Source organism: Ambystoma mexicanum, chromosome 1p, assembly GCF_040938575.1.
Source record: "Ambystoma mexicanum isolate Mex_15411 chromosome 1p, UKY_AmexF1_1, whole genome shotgun sequence".
NCBI classification, from domain to species: domain Eukaryota; kingdom Metazoa; phylum Chordata; class Amphibia; order Caudata; family Ambystomatidae; genus Ambystoma; species Ambystoma mexicanum.
Genome location: NC_090921.1, coordinates 342,236,009 through 342,252,062, shown reverse-complemented (window position 1 = coordinate 342,252,062; position 16,054 = coordinate 342,236,009). Strand labels below are relative to the sequence as shown.

General features: G+C 46.0%; 1 protein-coding gene across 4 annotated transcripts in view; it reads right to left on the bottom strand.

Moving 5' to 3' along the window:
* NCLN (nicalin) overlaps window positions 1-16,054 on the bottom strand; it is a 307,486-nt gene that overhangs the window by 254,440 nt on the left and 36,992 nt on the right. For all 4 annotated transcript variants that reach the window (XM_069648399.1, XM_069648383.1, XM_069648373.1 and 1 more), the window contains exon 2: window positions 3,653-3,843. In XM_069648399.1, the coding sequence (XP_069504500.1) occupies window positions 3,653-3,843 (191 nt within the window). The remainder of the gene's footprint in view (window positions 1-3,652; window positions 3,844-16,054) is intronic.

The window sequence follows — 16,054 nt, the reverse complement described above, 5'->3', positions numbered from 1 at the left end:
TGGCTTTCATCCTGGCCACGGAACCGAAACAGCCCTACACGACCTAAAGAATCAAATGGATGACATTATGGACTCTGGCAGACCTGCCCTGCTACTCCTCCCGGAATGGTTAGCTGCCTTTGACCTTGTTCACCATAAAACTATCATCATCAGCGCATTTCTCCCCCAACGCCACAGCTTGGATTGCCTCTTTCTTACAAGGGAGAGCCACGAGAGTCTTCTCCGATCAAGCCTGAGCTAATCCCATCATCATCCAACGTGGACTGCCACAAGGCTCTTGAATATCCCCTACACTATATGACAGTCACCAAACCACTCGTCAACATTCTGGATTCCCTAGGCATTACATACACCAACTAGGCTGATGACACACAAGTCCTCCTCCCATTATCTGGCGAGTGACCCCACAACCCTTAACGCCGCCTATTCCACCATCCAGGCTTGGATGGCTGAGAATTGGCTGTGCCTAAACGGGGACAAGACTGAACTTCTACTAATTGGATCGTCTGAAACCGTAAAAAAAAACTGGACAACTAATACATGGCCTTCATCATCGATAACATCCAAATCACTGTCTCATGAAGTAAAAACTATCGAAGTCTACTTCTACTCCAACCTCTCCATGTCCAGGCAAGTTAACGGCATCACCTCATCGGCAGCCTACCACTCAAAGCTCCTAAATGCAACCAGGCCCTTGCTAACCACCGAAAACTGCCTCACCATAACGAGAGCTAGAACTGGATCCCGACTTGGCTACTGCAATGTCCTATTTGCGTGCACATCTTCGAAAAACCTGGCAAAACTCCAATGCATTCAGAATAATGCGCTCCGTGCCACCAACGGCATTCCCAGAAGGGACCACATCTCAGCTGCTAGGAAACATGCCCATTGGCTACACATTAAAGAACAAGTCCTATTCAAATCTCTGGCCTTAACCCATAAATGTAGCAATTTCACAGCCCCTCAATACCTAACACATAGAATAATCAGATCAACATCTGCCAGACCAACCAGAACACCCTATGCCAACCTACTTATAGTACCCAAAGTACCCATTAATTGCTGCCACACAATGGAACGCCCTCCCACCCCACCTCAGAGGGGAACATCCCACTCTCTGTTACGCAAAGCTATCAAAACACTGCCATTTGCCTAACCAGACAGTTTTAGCTGTTGTATATAATATGCCTTGTAAGAGGACGCAACTGCCTTACTGTTTATAATGTTGTACATGTAAACTTTATGCTTTTGTCCTGTAACTAAGTCGTCTCATTGTAACAGCGCCTCGATGCCCATGGGCTGTTTGTGCGCTTTATACATAATAAAAAAATAAAAATAAAAAATTTAAAAATGTTGTTCTATTAGCATGTTTTTAGATGTTCATATTCCTCTGTTTTTTCTTATTGTAACATGTCTTTTGTATATTTGTGGTTTAAAAAAAAATAGTCATAGCTTCTTCTCGTCATAGATATGGGACAGGACAATGCACACCAACTCAGGGTTCCTTGGTGCGCAGACGCTCACATGTTACTCTAGTCACATATTAAGCATACAAATTCTGGAGGTAGGCCAGGGTGTGAAAGTGGAGTCAGCTAAGAACCTTTTACATAAGCAATACTTTGTGCAATAACTACTTGTTTGCTGCAAGGAGTGGCAGGAGCAAGGTGGGACAAGGATACCCCAAAGATAAAGCCGGGCACAAGCATAGTTCGGGGACAAGCTGATGGTAACCTGGGAAGCTGGCATCTTGCAGACCAATGTGGAAAGATAGACTGAACACGCACCAGTCACCAGTGCTAGAGCAAGAATCCCACAAATTGCCTCATCACCAACACAATTACATCCTCACCAGGGGATGAAGGCCAAGAGAAACCCTGAGTGAATGGTCATCAGTGCTTCCCAGTGACCTCCTGTGTGCCCCATTAAGTTCCCTGCAGTCCCCTCCCCCCAACCGAGCCAGGAAATATAGTTTTTAAGTGTTCTGTGTTTCTCAGAGGAGGCGAACAAAGCACTAAAATAGTTCACCAGCACTGTCCGGGTATCCAGGTCCCCTCACATAACAAGTCACATTATTTAAGAAATTGATTTTAAATGTAATTTATAAATGGAATAGGTGTTCCCCAAGTTAAGACTTCCCATTTAAGATCTGCTGAATGCCAGTAAGACAGATTGGGACCCCTGCTCCTACTTTCCGACTGGCCGGCCTCCCTTGGCCCTGCACTCTCACCTACCAATTATGCAAACAATCTTGGAGTCATCTTCGACTCCACTCTCTCCTTCTCTTCCCACATCTCAGACATCTCCAAAAAGTCCCACTACCAACTGCACCTCTCTTCAAAGCTATTCTACCTTGTCTCACTTTTCCTCGAGAGCCCTGGTTCTCTCTAGGCTGGACTATTGCAACAGCCTCTTTCTCAATCCTCCTACTTCTACTCTCCATCCTCTACAACTCATCCAGAACAGAACCGAGAGACTAATCCACTGGCTCCCCGTGGCTGCAAGGACAAGTTCAAGACCCTTGGCATAATCCACAAGGCTTTCTGGGGCTGGGGTCCGCACTATTTACAACGCTCTCTTCCTAAATACTCTCCCTCTAGAGTTCTCTGCTCTTCCTCCTCCAACTCTCTGCGGGTGAGCCGCTTTTACAAACCGATTTGGGGGTAGATCTTCATCCTCTGCAGGTGCCTCCCTCTGGATCAGCCCCCCCACCACTCTCCATCTTGAGCCGGAGAACATCAAGTTCTGGAAACTCCTCTAGACCTTCCTCTTCTCTTCCCCCTTCCCTCTCCCCTGCTAACCTCTGCTCTTTTTCTCTCCATCCACGTCCCTCCCCTCCCAAACTCTGTTCAGTTTTTGCTGACTGGACGCCTGTTTCACTTCCATAGCCTTACAAATCCCAGCCCCCTGCCAGTCTTTGCACTTGTCTCTAGGCCACTGCCCTATGGTCAGCATTACTGCACTTTCAGCTAATGCTCCATGAGTGAGGCAACCTCTCTGCACTTAACCCAGGGTCTTGTTGGACTGGATGCGCTTGTTCCTCCCACCCCCCCCCCCCTCTTCCTCGCACCTCTGTCTGTACGCATGCATGACCTAAATGTACTGGGAATAGTAACATATGTTTGTTTTTCCTGTCCCCCCCTGGCAGATTTTTATTTCTGTCCCCCCCACCCTCCATAGTTTGGTCGCAATTAAAACTTCATGCACTTACACTAGGATAAATGCTGTCAGGCCTAGTAGCTAGTTTTTCTGTTTAGGTCATTCAGAAACTTTAAGGCCTAAGATGGATTACTGTATTGCCTGGTTTCCCCTTCCCACCTTGAAGCGCTTTGAAGTACTCCACCTTTTTATAAGCACTGTATAAATAAACAATTACTCTTCTTTTATTTAACATTAAAGATTTCTAGCCCATATTTCCCTTATTTCATCATTCTTGAACATCTGTAGATATATGCTGGTCGGTCCAACAGCACAGCGACTCACTTTGACATCCGTGCAGAGCCTGCCGACACAGGTGTGAATCTCGGCAGGGCCAAACTCAGCCTTTCATCCTTCAGAGGTCGATAAATGAGCACCACACAGTAGGTAATAAGCAGCGCTCAGATGCCTGAGGGTTCTTAGCGCTATATAATTGCTAAATTATTATTATATTTACCTTAACAATGTCTTGAGGCATTGTGGACATGCTCGGAGGCAAGAGAATGACCACAGCCCCAGCTGACTGCCGGAGGGCATCCTGGTACTTCTCGTACGAAAAATCAATGAGGCGCATCAGAACACATCGCCTACTCAGGACATCCGCTTCCACAGTGCGTGCCTCAGTATTAAGTACAGCATTCCTGGTGCCTACAGTGTGAGAAATCAGAAAGGGTCTATGGTTAGTCACACCAGGCTGAAAGTTTCTTTCCATCATACACACACGCGTTCAAAAAATGTTGTTCATAAAGCGCATCACTTGTTTTACAGAGAAGCTGCCACAAGTAACAACATCCTTGGTTACAACCTCTGAGAACTGAGCAAAGGCAGAGCAGTGTGCACTGGACTATATAGAAGATTGAGCCACTGTATACTCGAAAATGCCAGAGAACTTTCCTCTAAAACAAAAGCATACATAAAGAGGCCTATACTACACACTTTCAGATGTACTGCTTTATTAGACTGGTTGACATCAGACCCGACCAGGAACACCTTGCATAAAGGAAGTGCTATGCTACCTACACGACCCAATTTGAAGAGGACCTTCACTCCTACCCTACCTCAACCTCAGAGTTAGTTTGAATCCTTTGGGTAGCCAACCCATTGTGTGCTACGACTATGTCTTGTCCATCAAAACCTGGAACACTTATTCATACAGAATCACTGGTCACCTGAAAGCTATTACCTCTGCAACGCTCTGCAAACTCACTTAAACAGCAGTCTCAACAAAAAAAACAGCCTGTCCCTTCTCCAACTTCCTTAACTTTGCTCAGCATCACAAACTCCTTTCCGTTCCCATTCCTCACCATCTCTGGAGACATTAACACAGTCCACCATCTTACTTTCTTTCTGGCTCTCGATAATCTTGGCATCCAGACCACTGCACTTGCCATTTTGCTTCGTACCTCTCCAATTATTCCTTCTCCATCTACATGAAGATCTCAGATAATCTCTCTCCAGGAAAGAGCACCCGTCCACTCAAGGGATTTGCCACTGGCCCACTTATCTTTGCCTTACCTCCAAAAAGAACCCAAAACGGAAGATGAGTTTATCACCCATTCACAGACACCCTTTCTTCAAATAGCTTAACACAAAAAGTCAAGGATCCAAGACAGTCGCACAGCCATTAGTAACTGAGTGGCACTTCATTGTCTTAAGCTAAACTCGAAGACTGAAGTCATCTATCAACAGGCTAAAAATGCCCCACTTCTTCCCTGGTCAATATCCCTCACCCCTCCTTCCCCACCCTCCCCCCCCCTAACTCCACAAAGGATCACTACCTTGGGGTTCCCTTAGACACATCTTGAGCTACAACACTTGACACTCCCCCCACCTCCTTACTGCTAGTGCTGCAAGAATCCATGTTCTTAACAGGAAGATCTGCACCCATCATGCCACTAAAAGCCTTATCCCCACTCTTGTACTCGGTTGACCTAACTGTGCAAGCCTCCTCTTGGGCCTCCCCTCTCTACTTATTTGACCTACCAGACAAAATATTCAGCTATGCTCTTCATTATATGCCCCCAGCCCCCACCCACCAATCACGATCACGATCACCACACTAGTTGACAAGTTATGCCCAACTGGCCCACTTACATATTCTTCACTATTCAAGGACCACCCAAGCACCCCATAACCCACACTACTGTGCAGAACCTGAGGGCGTCCTCACTTCTTTTCCCCCTGAATCCTCCTCTCAGGTGGCCAGGCACAGGCCATCACTTTTGAATCCCGACCCTGGGGGTGGATATGTAAGGCTGTCAACCCCTTCTCTTTTCTTGATGCCAAAAACACCACCTTAACACTGGGGCAGGCAGGAGACCAACTAGGACGACACATCCTTATTTGGGAGATACAAACACCTACCAGCCTTCTATTGTTAAGGCAGCCAAAGATAGGTCAATTACAAAACGAGGAGGAGACAACACAGTTATGCACACTTCCTTTAAGTCAAACCTCCCCAACCACCACTCTGGTAGTGAGACAGAGAAGAGGGCTATGGAGGTGTACCAGCCAAGCATGTCCAGTTAATGGGTTTCACCATGGTCAGGCAACTGAACTTAATGACCCACAATTGTGGTAATTTAGCAATCTAAATGAGTATGAAAAATGCTGGGTGCACAGCACAAAGGGAGAGAGGCCAGCGAGAGAAAGAAGCAAGCTGGAGAAATGTGGGCTGGAGAGAGAGAGGAGCAGAAGACACAGGAGCTGGGAGCCATGTCGAGCAGGCGATAGGGAAGCAGAGTAAAGTGTTGTGGTGTGTTTGAATTACAAGTGTTGGCAAAGCCAAGTAGAGTATGAGATGAGAAACCAAGTATTGACAAACTAAAAGAGTTCAAAAGAGAAAACCTGTATTAGCGAGAGCCAGAAGAATACATAAAGTATAAACGAAGTGCATGGTGGCCAAGCAAGCCACTGTAAAGTGTTGACACTGATGGAAGAAAGCAAGCCTCGATGTCAAAAGGAAAGCAGTAGACATTTGTTGATGGAAAACAGATAAGAAAGGGTATTGGTTGCATAGCCTGTAACGGGTGGACCTGGTGGTACGACAACTGCTCCTAGACCAAGTGTCTCCCTTTATGGAAAAAGCCAATGAAAGTATCCATAAAGAAGCTTGCGTTTTGGAACTGTTGCTTGTGTGATTTGAAAGTCAAGAAACAGAACTATTTACGTGAACCAGTGAAAAGTACTGATAACAAAAGAGATCGGAAGTGTTCCGAGGAATCTAGGGGGAAGGGAACCCCAGATACCCTGTGAACCATTTTGAAGTCACAGACTGGGACGCCAATTACAAGCTAAGCGCTGGAAGCAGCTCAGAACTTTATTTTGAACACTATCCATCGTGATACTGACATACCTACATATAGTAAACAGATAGTTGTGAGGGCAAGTATAGGGTTTGGACAGAGACTTGATTCTTTAGGTAGGGAAATCCCAGGTTAGCATAGGGCAAGTTAGGCCTCACACCATCCTACCTTTTAAGTTAAAAAAACTTGTGAACCAAACTCTTGAACTCGTTGTCTGTGTTCACTTCATGATGCCGTCACAAAACTCGGAGGCTTCCATCTACAGCTGCTCTCCTCCTCGCACCCTACATCCTACATCTCGTGAGCCCTGGCCCTTCCTGTGCAACCTTTCGCTTCTTCTCTATTAAACACACAAACACCCATTGTTCCCGATATAAAAAAAATCCAACCAGCATTCATAAATTAAAGTTGTGATCCTCCCCCCAGCTACGCTTGGCGGCCTAAATTGGAGGTCTGAAAATGTGATGAGCTGAAGAGTATAGTGACTGCTTGTTGGCAGCTTTGGATGAAGAGCACATGCAGTTGCTGCAAGTTCACGAAGAGCACGGGGGTGGCACACTCAGGGGCATCAGAAGTGGTGCATGACGCATGACATTTAAGAGGAGGTCGAGTACAAAATCTGCTTAGGGGGAACTGCTGCACATCCTCAATTACCAAAATTAAATGTGGGAGAACTGCAGTCAAAATGCCCTTGGTAGGCATTCCTGCGTAGGACAGCCCAAGGGGAAGGTTCAGGCTTCAGATGTGAAGTGGTTGGAAGAATGAACAAGGCTGCTGGGGTGAAAGATGGAGAAAAAACACGGCCGGTGGGCCAAACTAAAGGAGACTGTTGTTCCAACCTCATTTCTGTTCTTTGTTCACAGGAGCAAACATCAAACTAGAGATGGGAGCTGACATCACAGGAAACAGTAGGTGAAGCATCAGGAAGGAGGTAGGAAAGAAAGGAACAGACATGATTGTAGGCAGGGAGTGAGAACATGAAGCACAAGAGTGTTTCGTTGGCAATGGGGAGGTGCAGAGGGGGGGTGGAAGAAAAGGGGAAAAAAGACAGGAAACGAATAAGGAGAGAGTTGGATAAGGTTGGAGAGTATGGATGATGAAGACCCAGTGACGGTCAAGGAGGAGGGAGAGAGAAACATTAAAAGAGATGGTGGGGCAGTTCAAGAGATTTGAGGAAGAGGGATGTAAAAGACAAGAGAAAGCTACTATAGATAAAAAGGTGCAGAGGACCAAGAGAAAGCCACTGGATGCTTGGCCAGGGTGAATAGAGAATGGGTGGAGGTACAAGCATGTGGCAGAGCGGCAGACAGGTACTGAAGGAGGGAACGGCTGGAGCAGAGGAGACAGAATGTGCTGAAGATGTTCCCTAAGGCACAAGATCGTTGCAATGCCCGAAGGAAGAGTTAAGACTGGGGATGTGGAGAGTATGGCCAGGAGGCTGAGACAGGAAGGTGGCCAAAAGCTCAGGTTACCAGCCTCTTAGTGGAAGATCTAGGGCTCGGGTCTCCAACCTGCATCTCTCCAGATATTTTGGTCCATCACTCCAAGGTCCCTTCAACATTGCCTAGGCTGGCGAGGACTGAAGGGAGTTGTAGTAAATATCTGAGGAGCAAAGGTTGCATACCCCTGCTCTAGAGCATTGCCAAGTAGTATCCTACCCCATCGTCTCACTTTTATAGGGCCTATCGGAAATGACAATGGCGAGAAGAGTCTACTAACCAGAGTGTCAATAAAAGTACAGGATTCCTTCACAGTTCTGTCGATTTTGACTGTCTGTAAATTGATCAACCACCCTGGGTACAGGACCAAGAGTGAGATGTATCACTTGAGACCCATACTGTTGAGGATGCTTTACAGGTTTTTGCATAACTATGGACAAAACACTGTAAACAACCCTAACAAACCTTGCTTGAACTTGATCCTTTTTTGTCTGTCTCATACGGACCTTACTAAGCTTTGCAACACCCTTGACCAAGCCTCAGTATTTGCACTAGCCACTGGTTCATTGTCATTTACTCCTGGCAAATAAAGAACTGGTGTGCTGGGTACTTTGTTAAAGTACTGAGGGAGTGACTAACTTTACGCATTGGCAAATAGCCTGCAATTCTTACTCCAGTTCGCCAACCATTCGTTGCACATTCTTGGGGCGTGATAAACCCCTCTACCAGCCCTACACTGAATATATGATGAAATTTCCCTATATATTTCCACCTCCATTTTCTGTCCCCGGTCTTCATACTTCCCTTCACTGTACAGTGGAACAGTGATAATGGGTGAACATTCATTTTTGTAATGCACACGCTTATAGGTCTGCCTGAGACTACTGAATCTTTGGACGTATTCCTTGACGAAATACCAAGTCTTCAATAAATACAATACATTAAAATTAAAATCGCACTAATTAATACAAGATCGCTAACCAAACACGCTCAGGAGATCCATGATTACATTGTAGATGACAACCTTGACATCTTATGTCTCACTGAGACATGGTTACAGGAGCCAATGGGCCCCCACCATAGACAAAGCAGTGCCAACAAATTATACCATTTACTTTAAAAACAGAGATTGGGAAAAGTGGAGGAGTGGCAATAATTGGCAAACAAAATCTCAAATTATTCCCCTCCCCTATACAGTGCACTGGATGTGAGATTATACACCTTAAACTGACACCCACTTTTAATGACTGCACCAACATAATAGTCATATACAGGCCCCCGTCATTAATCTCTAAATTTAATGACTAATTGATCAACATTTTGAATAACCTCAAAACATCTAATACAGAGACTGCTTCTCGAAGATATTAATAGATGGAGAGGAAACACCAATGACCCTGAAGCTATTAACCTAGAGGAAGAGCTGCAAAACTGTTTTTACAGTAATTAACTAAGACCCCACAGCTGTCACTGGAAACCAGCTAGACGGGATAATTAAAAACAATGCAGACATAACAGTGCTGGGAACATACCCATATATATGAGCAGACCACTATAAAATCGATGCTCAACTTAGTCTAAAACCGAAAACAAACAATTCACCTAAAACAGTACTAGATAGAAACTTTAAAACAATATAAATAAAAATAATCACTCCCACCATTCTATCTGAAGGCATAAACCAAATTATGCTCAAAACTAAGATGACAATCCATGTGAGGATATCATATTGACATATAACCAACACATAAGAACTACTAGACCTCCATTCCCTATGAAAAACAAACAAGATAGACCTAACATAAACCATCAAAAATGGTTTAACGCTGATGCCATCAAACTAAAAAAGGAGAAACAAAAGTTAGAAAGGAAATGGTTAAAAGACCCCACAGATTCAAATACAATGGAACTGGAAAAATGCAGATACCAGATACAAGACCAAACTCATTGAACTCAAGAAAAATCACTATAATGAATTAATCGGCATGGCCTCCAATTCCACCGATACATTTTTCCACATCCTTAAAGCCATTGATAAACCCAAAGATCGCCTTCTCCGCCATTTCAACCATCAGAACTAAACTGTGTAAATGTCCAAATGGCCTTTCACAACAAAATCAACAAAGCCAAAGAAGCCATCTTAAATTGTCAGAATTGTAACCCACCTATCCCGGATAAACCATGTGAGATCAAGTTTGGACCACAAAATCCCAAGTTCCAATTTACACCAATATCATTGGAAGAGATGAAGAAAACTCTTTCAAGTATTAGATGCACCTCATGTACAGAAAACGTGTTATTGCCCAAATTAATATTAGAAAATGTTGATCTTTTTTGCTCCATTTCTCAGAAGAATGGTAAATGCCTCCTTCAGGGACCGAATTGTACCTGCCATAATAAAAATAGTAACCTTAACACCCCTACCAAAGAAACCAGAACTTGATCAACAAGATCCCGCCAACCTAAGGCCAATAAACTTTCTTACTAGAAATTCTAGACAAGATCACCACTGAACAGCTCCAAGAATGTGGACAACAATCTCCTCCACCCTCAACAATCGGGCTTCAGGACAGGTCGCAGCACTGAATCTGCAGTATTAGATCTGCAGACAGAAATGTTGGGTATCCTCGACAAAGGCAAAACAGGTCTACTGATCTTATTAGACCCGTCGGCAGCCTTTGATCTGCTTGATCATTGGAAGCTCCGAGAGGCCTTGGAACCATCGGGAAACTGCTCACAAGAGGCCACAGATTGGGTGTCTTCTTTCTTTCAGGATAGACAATCCAGGATCATCTGGGGCAATCATGCCTCACAAACCAAACCTGTGGTGTTCCACAGGGAGCAAGTTCCTCCCCTCTATTATTCAACTTCTATATGCGCTGCTTGTGCACAATGCTGACCCAGCTCAGCATATTCTTTACTAACTTCTCCAACGACACCCAATTAGTCTTCGAACTCAGTGGAGACTATGGGCTGGATAGTGAAAAACTTACATCCATATACAACATCATTGAAGGTTGGATGAAGGCAAGTTGAATGTGCCTTAATGGTACTAAAACTGAGTCAATGATTTTTGGATCTCCATATGATAGGAAAAAACTGAGCTTGGCATACTCCTCATTCAACAACAAAAAGGCACAAATTGTAATATCAAAACGGTAAAGACGTTAGGGGTCTACCTACAGGCATCACTGGTAGCAGAGGCCCACACAGCCTATCTGAAAAGAAACTGCCAATACTATCAAAAAATTACTCAATAAAATCAGATCTTTGCTAAACCAGAAGAACAGCACCACCATAGCTAGAGGTACAATTCTCTCCCGATTGGATTATGGCAACTCCCTACTTCTAGGCGCTAATAACAAATGCTTGAATCAATGCCAAGTGATCCAAAACAACGCCATAAGAACTATCACAAGCAAATCAAGAAGGGAGCACATTACAAATGACAGAAGAGACCTGCATTGGTTGGCCATTGAGGAGGGAATTATCTTTAAATCGCTCACACTGGTCCATCGCTGCTTGTATGCTAAAGCTCCCATATACCTTAAAAAGCAATTCAAATGGCATGAGCCAAGCCGTAATCTGAGATCAACTAATAAAGGCCTCCTTCAAATAATACCAACAAAAAAGGTAAAGGGACTAGGCAGGGCCTTCACAAGCAGAAGTGTCCTAAAATGGAACGAACTGCCCATGACTTTGAGGCTGAAAACAAACTATCTATGCTTCAGAAAACAACTCAAGACCCTCTTGTTTAAATAACACCCTGCTATGCACCTATATGACAATGCATTACGTACCGTAAAAGCATTTCTGATGGTTGTATCTGCTTAGATTCACATGCTGTGCATAGGTCCGACATCCAGTGGTCACTGCGGAGTATTGCATTTTGTTTTTCGTAGTCGAAAAGGGACGTTGACAAGGCGTGTCTGAAACACTATCCCTATCACTATCCCTATAGTGACGTGCGTTGTACCCACAATCCCTCACGCGTCGAGGTCCCTCTGTTTGTATTTTTCTGCCCTGAGGGAGCCTTCTAGACGTGAGTGAGTACAGAAAAGAGAGAAATATAGAAAGGAGGTCTATGTTCCTTCCATCCGAGCGGGGAGGAAGGGTGGGCGCATGTGATTCTAAGCAGATACAACCATCAGAAATGCTTTTACGGTAAGTAATGCATTGTCTTCTGATGTTTGTTAATCTGCTTAGAATCACATGCTGTGCATAGACTAGCGAGCAGTACCCGGAGTTGGCGGTGGGTTATGAGAAGGAACATTAGAGAAAAGATGTCTTAATACTGCCTGTCCCACCTGGGAGTCAGATCTAGAGTGTGCATCTAGACAGTAGTGTTTTGTAAAGGTGTGCACAGAACTCCAGGTAGCCGCTTTGCAGATGGACTCAAGGGGAACATTTGCAATGAATGCTATGGACGCCCCCGTGCCTCGAGTAGAATGTGCTCTTGGCCTAAAGGGCAGTTCTCTCTTAGCAAGAGTATAGCAGAGAGTGATGCATTGAACAATCCATCTAGAAATAGTGGACTTTGAAACTGCATCCCCTTCTCTTCCTGCTGCCACCGAGACGAAGAACTGATTAGTCTTCCTCAGTGGTCTGGTTCTTTCCATGTAGAACATGACCGCTCTGCGGACATCTAGTGTGTGCAGAGTCCTTTCTCCCAAGTTGGAAGGATTTTGAAAGAACGCTGGTAGTTCTATAGACTGGTTTACGTGGAATTTTGAGATGAATTTCGGAGCAAACCTTGGGTGAGTGCGTAGAACCACCTTATCTCTGAACTGTAACAAAGGGGTCTAGAACAGAAAGAGCCTGAAGTTCACTTACTCTCCTGATGGAGGCGATAGCTATTAAAAAAGCAGTCTTAATAGTGAGGTGTTTAAGAGATGCTTTGTGCATGGGTTCGAATGGTGAGCCCATGAGTCTGGTAAGTACCACATTAAGGTCCCATCCGGGAGCTGGGTCAGCTATCGGGGGGTGTATTCTCTTTACTCCCTCCATGAAGGCCTTTATAACAGGGATCTTCCACCACGACACCTTGAGTTGGGAAGTGGTGTATGCAGAAAGTGCCGCTAGGTGGACTTTAATGGAATTGAACACTAGACCTGAATCCAATAGGTGGGTCAGGTATAGAACAATATGTGTGGGAGAGCAGTCAATCGGGTTGATGCTCTTACCCCTGCACCAGATGACAAACCTCTTCCATTTGCTAGAATAGCAGTGGCGAGTGTTAGGTTTTCTGGCTTCCCTGAGGATGTCCATGCATCTCTGCGGGAGCTGTAGATGTCCGAATTCTATGATCTCAGGAGCCAAGCTGCTAAGTTCATGTTCTGGGGGCATGGATGTAGGGTCCTGCCCTCGTCTTGTGACAGCATGTTGTACGGGCAGGGGAGTTTCACTGGGGGAGATAGAGACATCTCCATCAAGTGAGCGAACCATGGCTGTCGGGCCCACATTGGGGCCACCAGTATCATGGTTACTTGTTCCTGGTGCATCTTGTGCACCACCTTGTTGAGAAGGGGAGTCGGGGGAAAAGCGTAAACAAATTTCCCTGACCATTGTATCGACAGACCGTTCCCCTTGGATTGGTTCTGGGGGTACCTGGAGGCGTAACTTAGGCATTGTGAGTTCTCCAGGGTTGCGAACAGGTCTATTTCTGGGAATCCCCATTGTGTGAAGACATCGAAGACGATGTTTTCGTGCAGTCGCCATTCGTACTCTTCGGGCAGGGGGAAATCTCTGCTGAGTTTGTCTGCCAGCAGATTGAGTTCCCCCGGTACATGTTGTGACAGTAGGAACATGTTTTGTTTGAGAGCCCACTTCCATATATTTTGGGCCAGTTTGGACAGTCCTGGAGAGTGGGTTCCCCCCTGCTTGTTGATGTAATACATGGCTGTGGTGCTGTCTGTAAGGACCATCACTGTCCTGCCTTGTAGGTGTTCCTGGAAGGCTTTTAGCGCCTTGAACACCGCTAGTAGCTCCAGAAGATTGATGTGTTTGGATGCTACGTTCGGAGTCCACACTCCGTGAGCAGTCTGATGGGATAGGTGAGCCCCCCATCCTGTGAGGGATGCGCCTGTGGTTAGAGTGGCTTCCGGCGCGGGTGTGGCAAAGGGTTTCCCTTTTCCCAGGTTTTCCTTTGTCCACCACCGTAGCGAGAGAACTAAGGCCTGCGAGACCACCACTAGATCGTCCCATAGTCCGCTGGCCTGACACCACTGGCTGTTGAGCCACTCTTGCATTGGGCGCATGCGCAGGCGCGCGTGAGGTACCAAATAAATACACGACGCCATCATGCCTAGCAAGCGCATTGCTTTGCGTATTGTCACCTCTCGACCGGTCACATATTGAGGGATCTGAAACAACATGTTTTGGACCCTCTCTTTGGAGGGGAAGACGAGGCCGTCCTTTGTTTGAATTAGAGCCCCTAGGAATTGTTTGATTTGGCTGGGGTCTAGGCTGGACTTCTTTTCGTTGATGGAGAAGCCCAACTGGAACAAAAGGTCTACAGTCTTTTGGGTATTGGAGAAGCATGTTTCGTAAGAATCCCCTGTTATGAGCCAGTCGTCGAGGTAAGGGTAAACTGGGATGGACAACCTGCGCAGGTGGGCCGCTGCCACTGCCAGCACCTTCGTGAATACCCTTGGTGCTGATGCTATGCCGAAGGGTAGCACTCTGAACTGGTAGTGTTTGCCCTCTATCATGAACCGGAGGTATTTACTGTGGGCTGGCAACATTAAAATATGAAAGTATGCATCTTTCATGCCCAATGTTGTCATGTAATCTCCCTGTGATAGCAGTGGGATCACTTCCTGTAAGGTCACCATACGAAACTTTTGGGGTTTGATAAACTTGTTCGCTGGGCGCAGATCTAATACAGGGCGCATGGTTAGATCCTTTTTGGGTACAAGGAAGTACACTGAATAAATACCTTCCGTTACCTGAGAGAGGCACAACCTCTATGGCTCCTTTTTCCAGCAGTTGTTGTACTTCTTGGAGAAAGATAGCAAGATGTTCCGGTGTCATGCGTCGTCCCCTCGGAGGTTTGTATGTTGGGGAACTGTTGAATTCGATGCAGTATCCGTGGGCTACGGTGGAAAGTACCCAGTGGTCTGACGTTATACCCTCCCATGCTGGAAGAAAGGATGTTATCCGGCCCCCGACCGGTGTTGCATGGGAGGGGACGCGAATCTTCGCATCACTTGGTGTTGTTGGGGGCTTGGGAGCCTCTGGGGGTGGACCCCCGGCCTCTTCCTTTGCCCCGGCGCTGGCGTCTTTGGCTGTACTGCCCACTATTGGTCTGGAAATTGGTGGCAGGGTACTGTTGCTGCTGGTTTTGTTGTTGTCGTTGGCCACGAAAAAAGCGTTTGTTGCCATAGCCGCGCCTGGTAGAGGGCTTAGAGATTTGGTCAAGAGTTTTGATAGTATCGAACTCTTTTTTAGCCATCTCCAGAGCCTCATCCACCGCTTTCCCGAAGAGGTTTGAGTCTTCAACAGGTTTATTTATTAAAGACGCCTGTGTCTCCGGTTTGAACCCTGAGTTGCGCAGCCATACGTGGCGTTTTAGGAGTATTCCCTGAACCAGGGAACGTCCCGCTGTTTCTGCAGCATCCAGAGAGTTCTTTACAATACTCTGGTTGACCTGGGTTCCTTCGCCAATAGTTGTTAACAGGCGTGTACGTAGTGGTTCCGGCGCTTCTTCGGCGTCTTTGCGCAGTTTGGCCCACTGCGCGTCCGCATAGCTAGCGAGCAAAGAATTGTTGTTCGCAATTCTTGCCGAAAAGGCAGCCGAGGATGTAACTCTTTTTGCAAGGGCATATAACCGCTTGCCCTCCTTGTCAGGTGGTGCCTCACTGGTGGAAAGTGGTACCCCTGCCCTCTTTCTTGTATTGGTTACTACCAGGGAATCCGGAATGGAATGTCCCCTGATGTACAGCGGGTCTGAGGGTGAAGGAGTGAAAAGTTTTTCAATTCTAGGATTGACCCCTCTGATTAGTGCGGGTGTGGACAGCGAAGGGATGATTCTTCTCTTCACCGAAGCGAGGAGGGGAATGGTCTGACTGACCGGGGTTTTCTCCTTAATTACTCTTTCCACAAAGTCTAATTCAG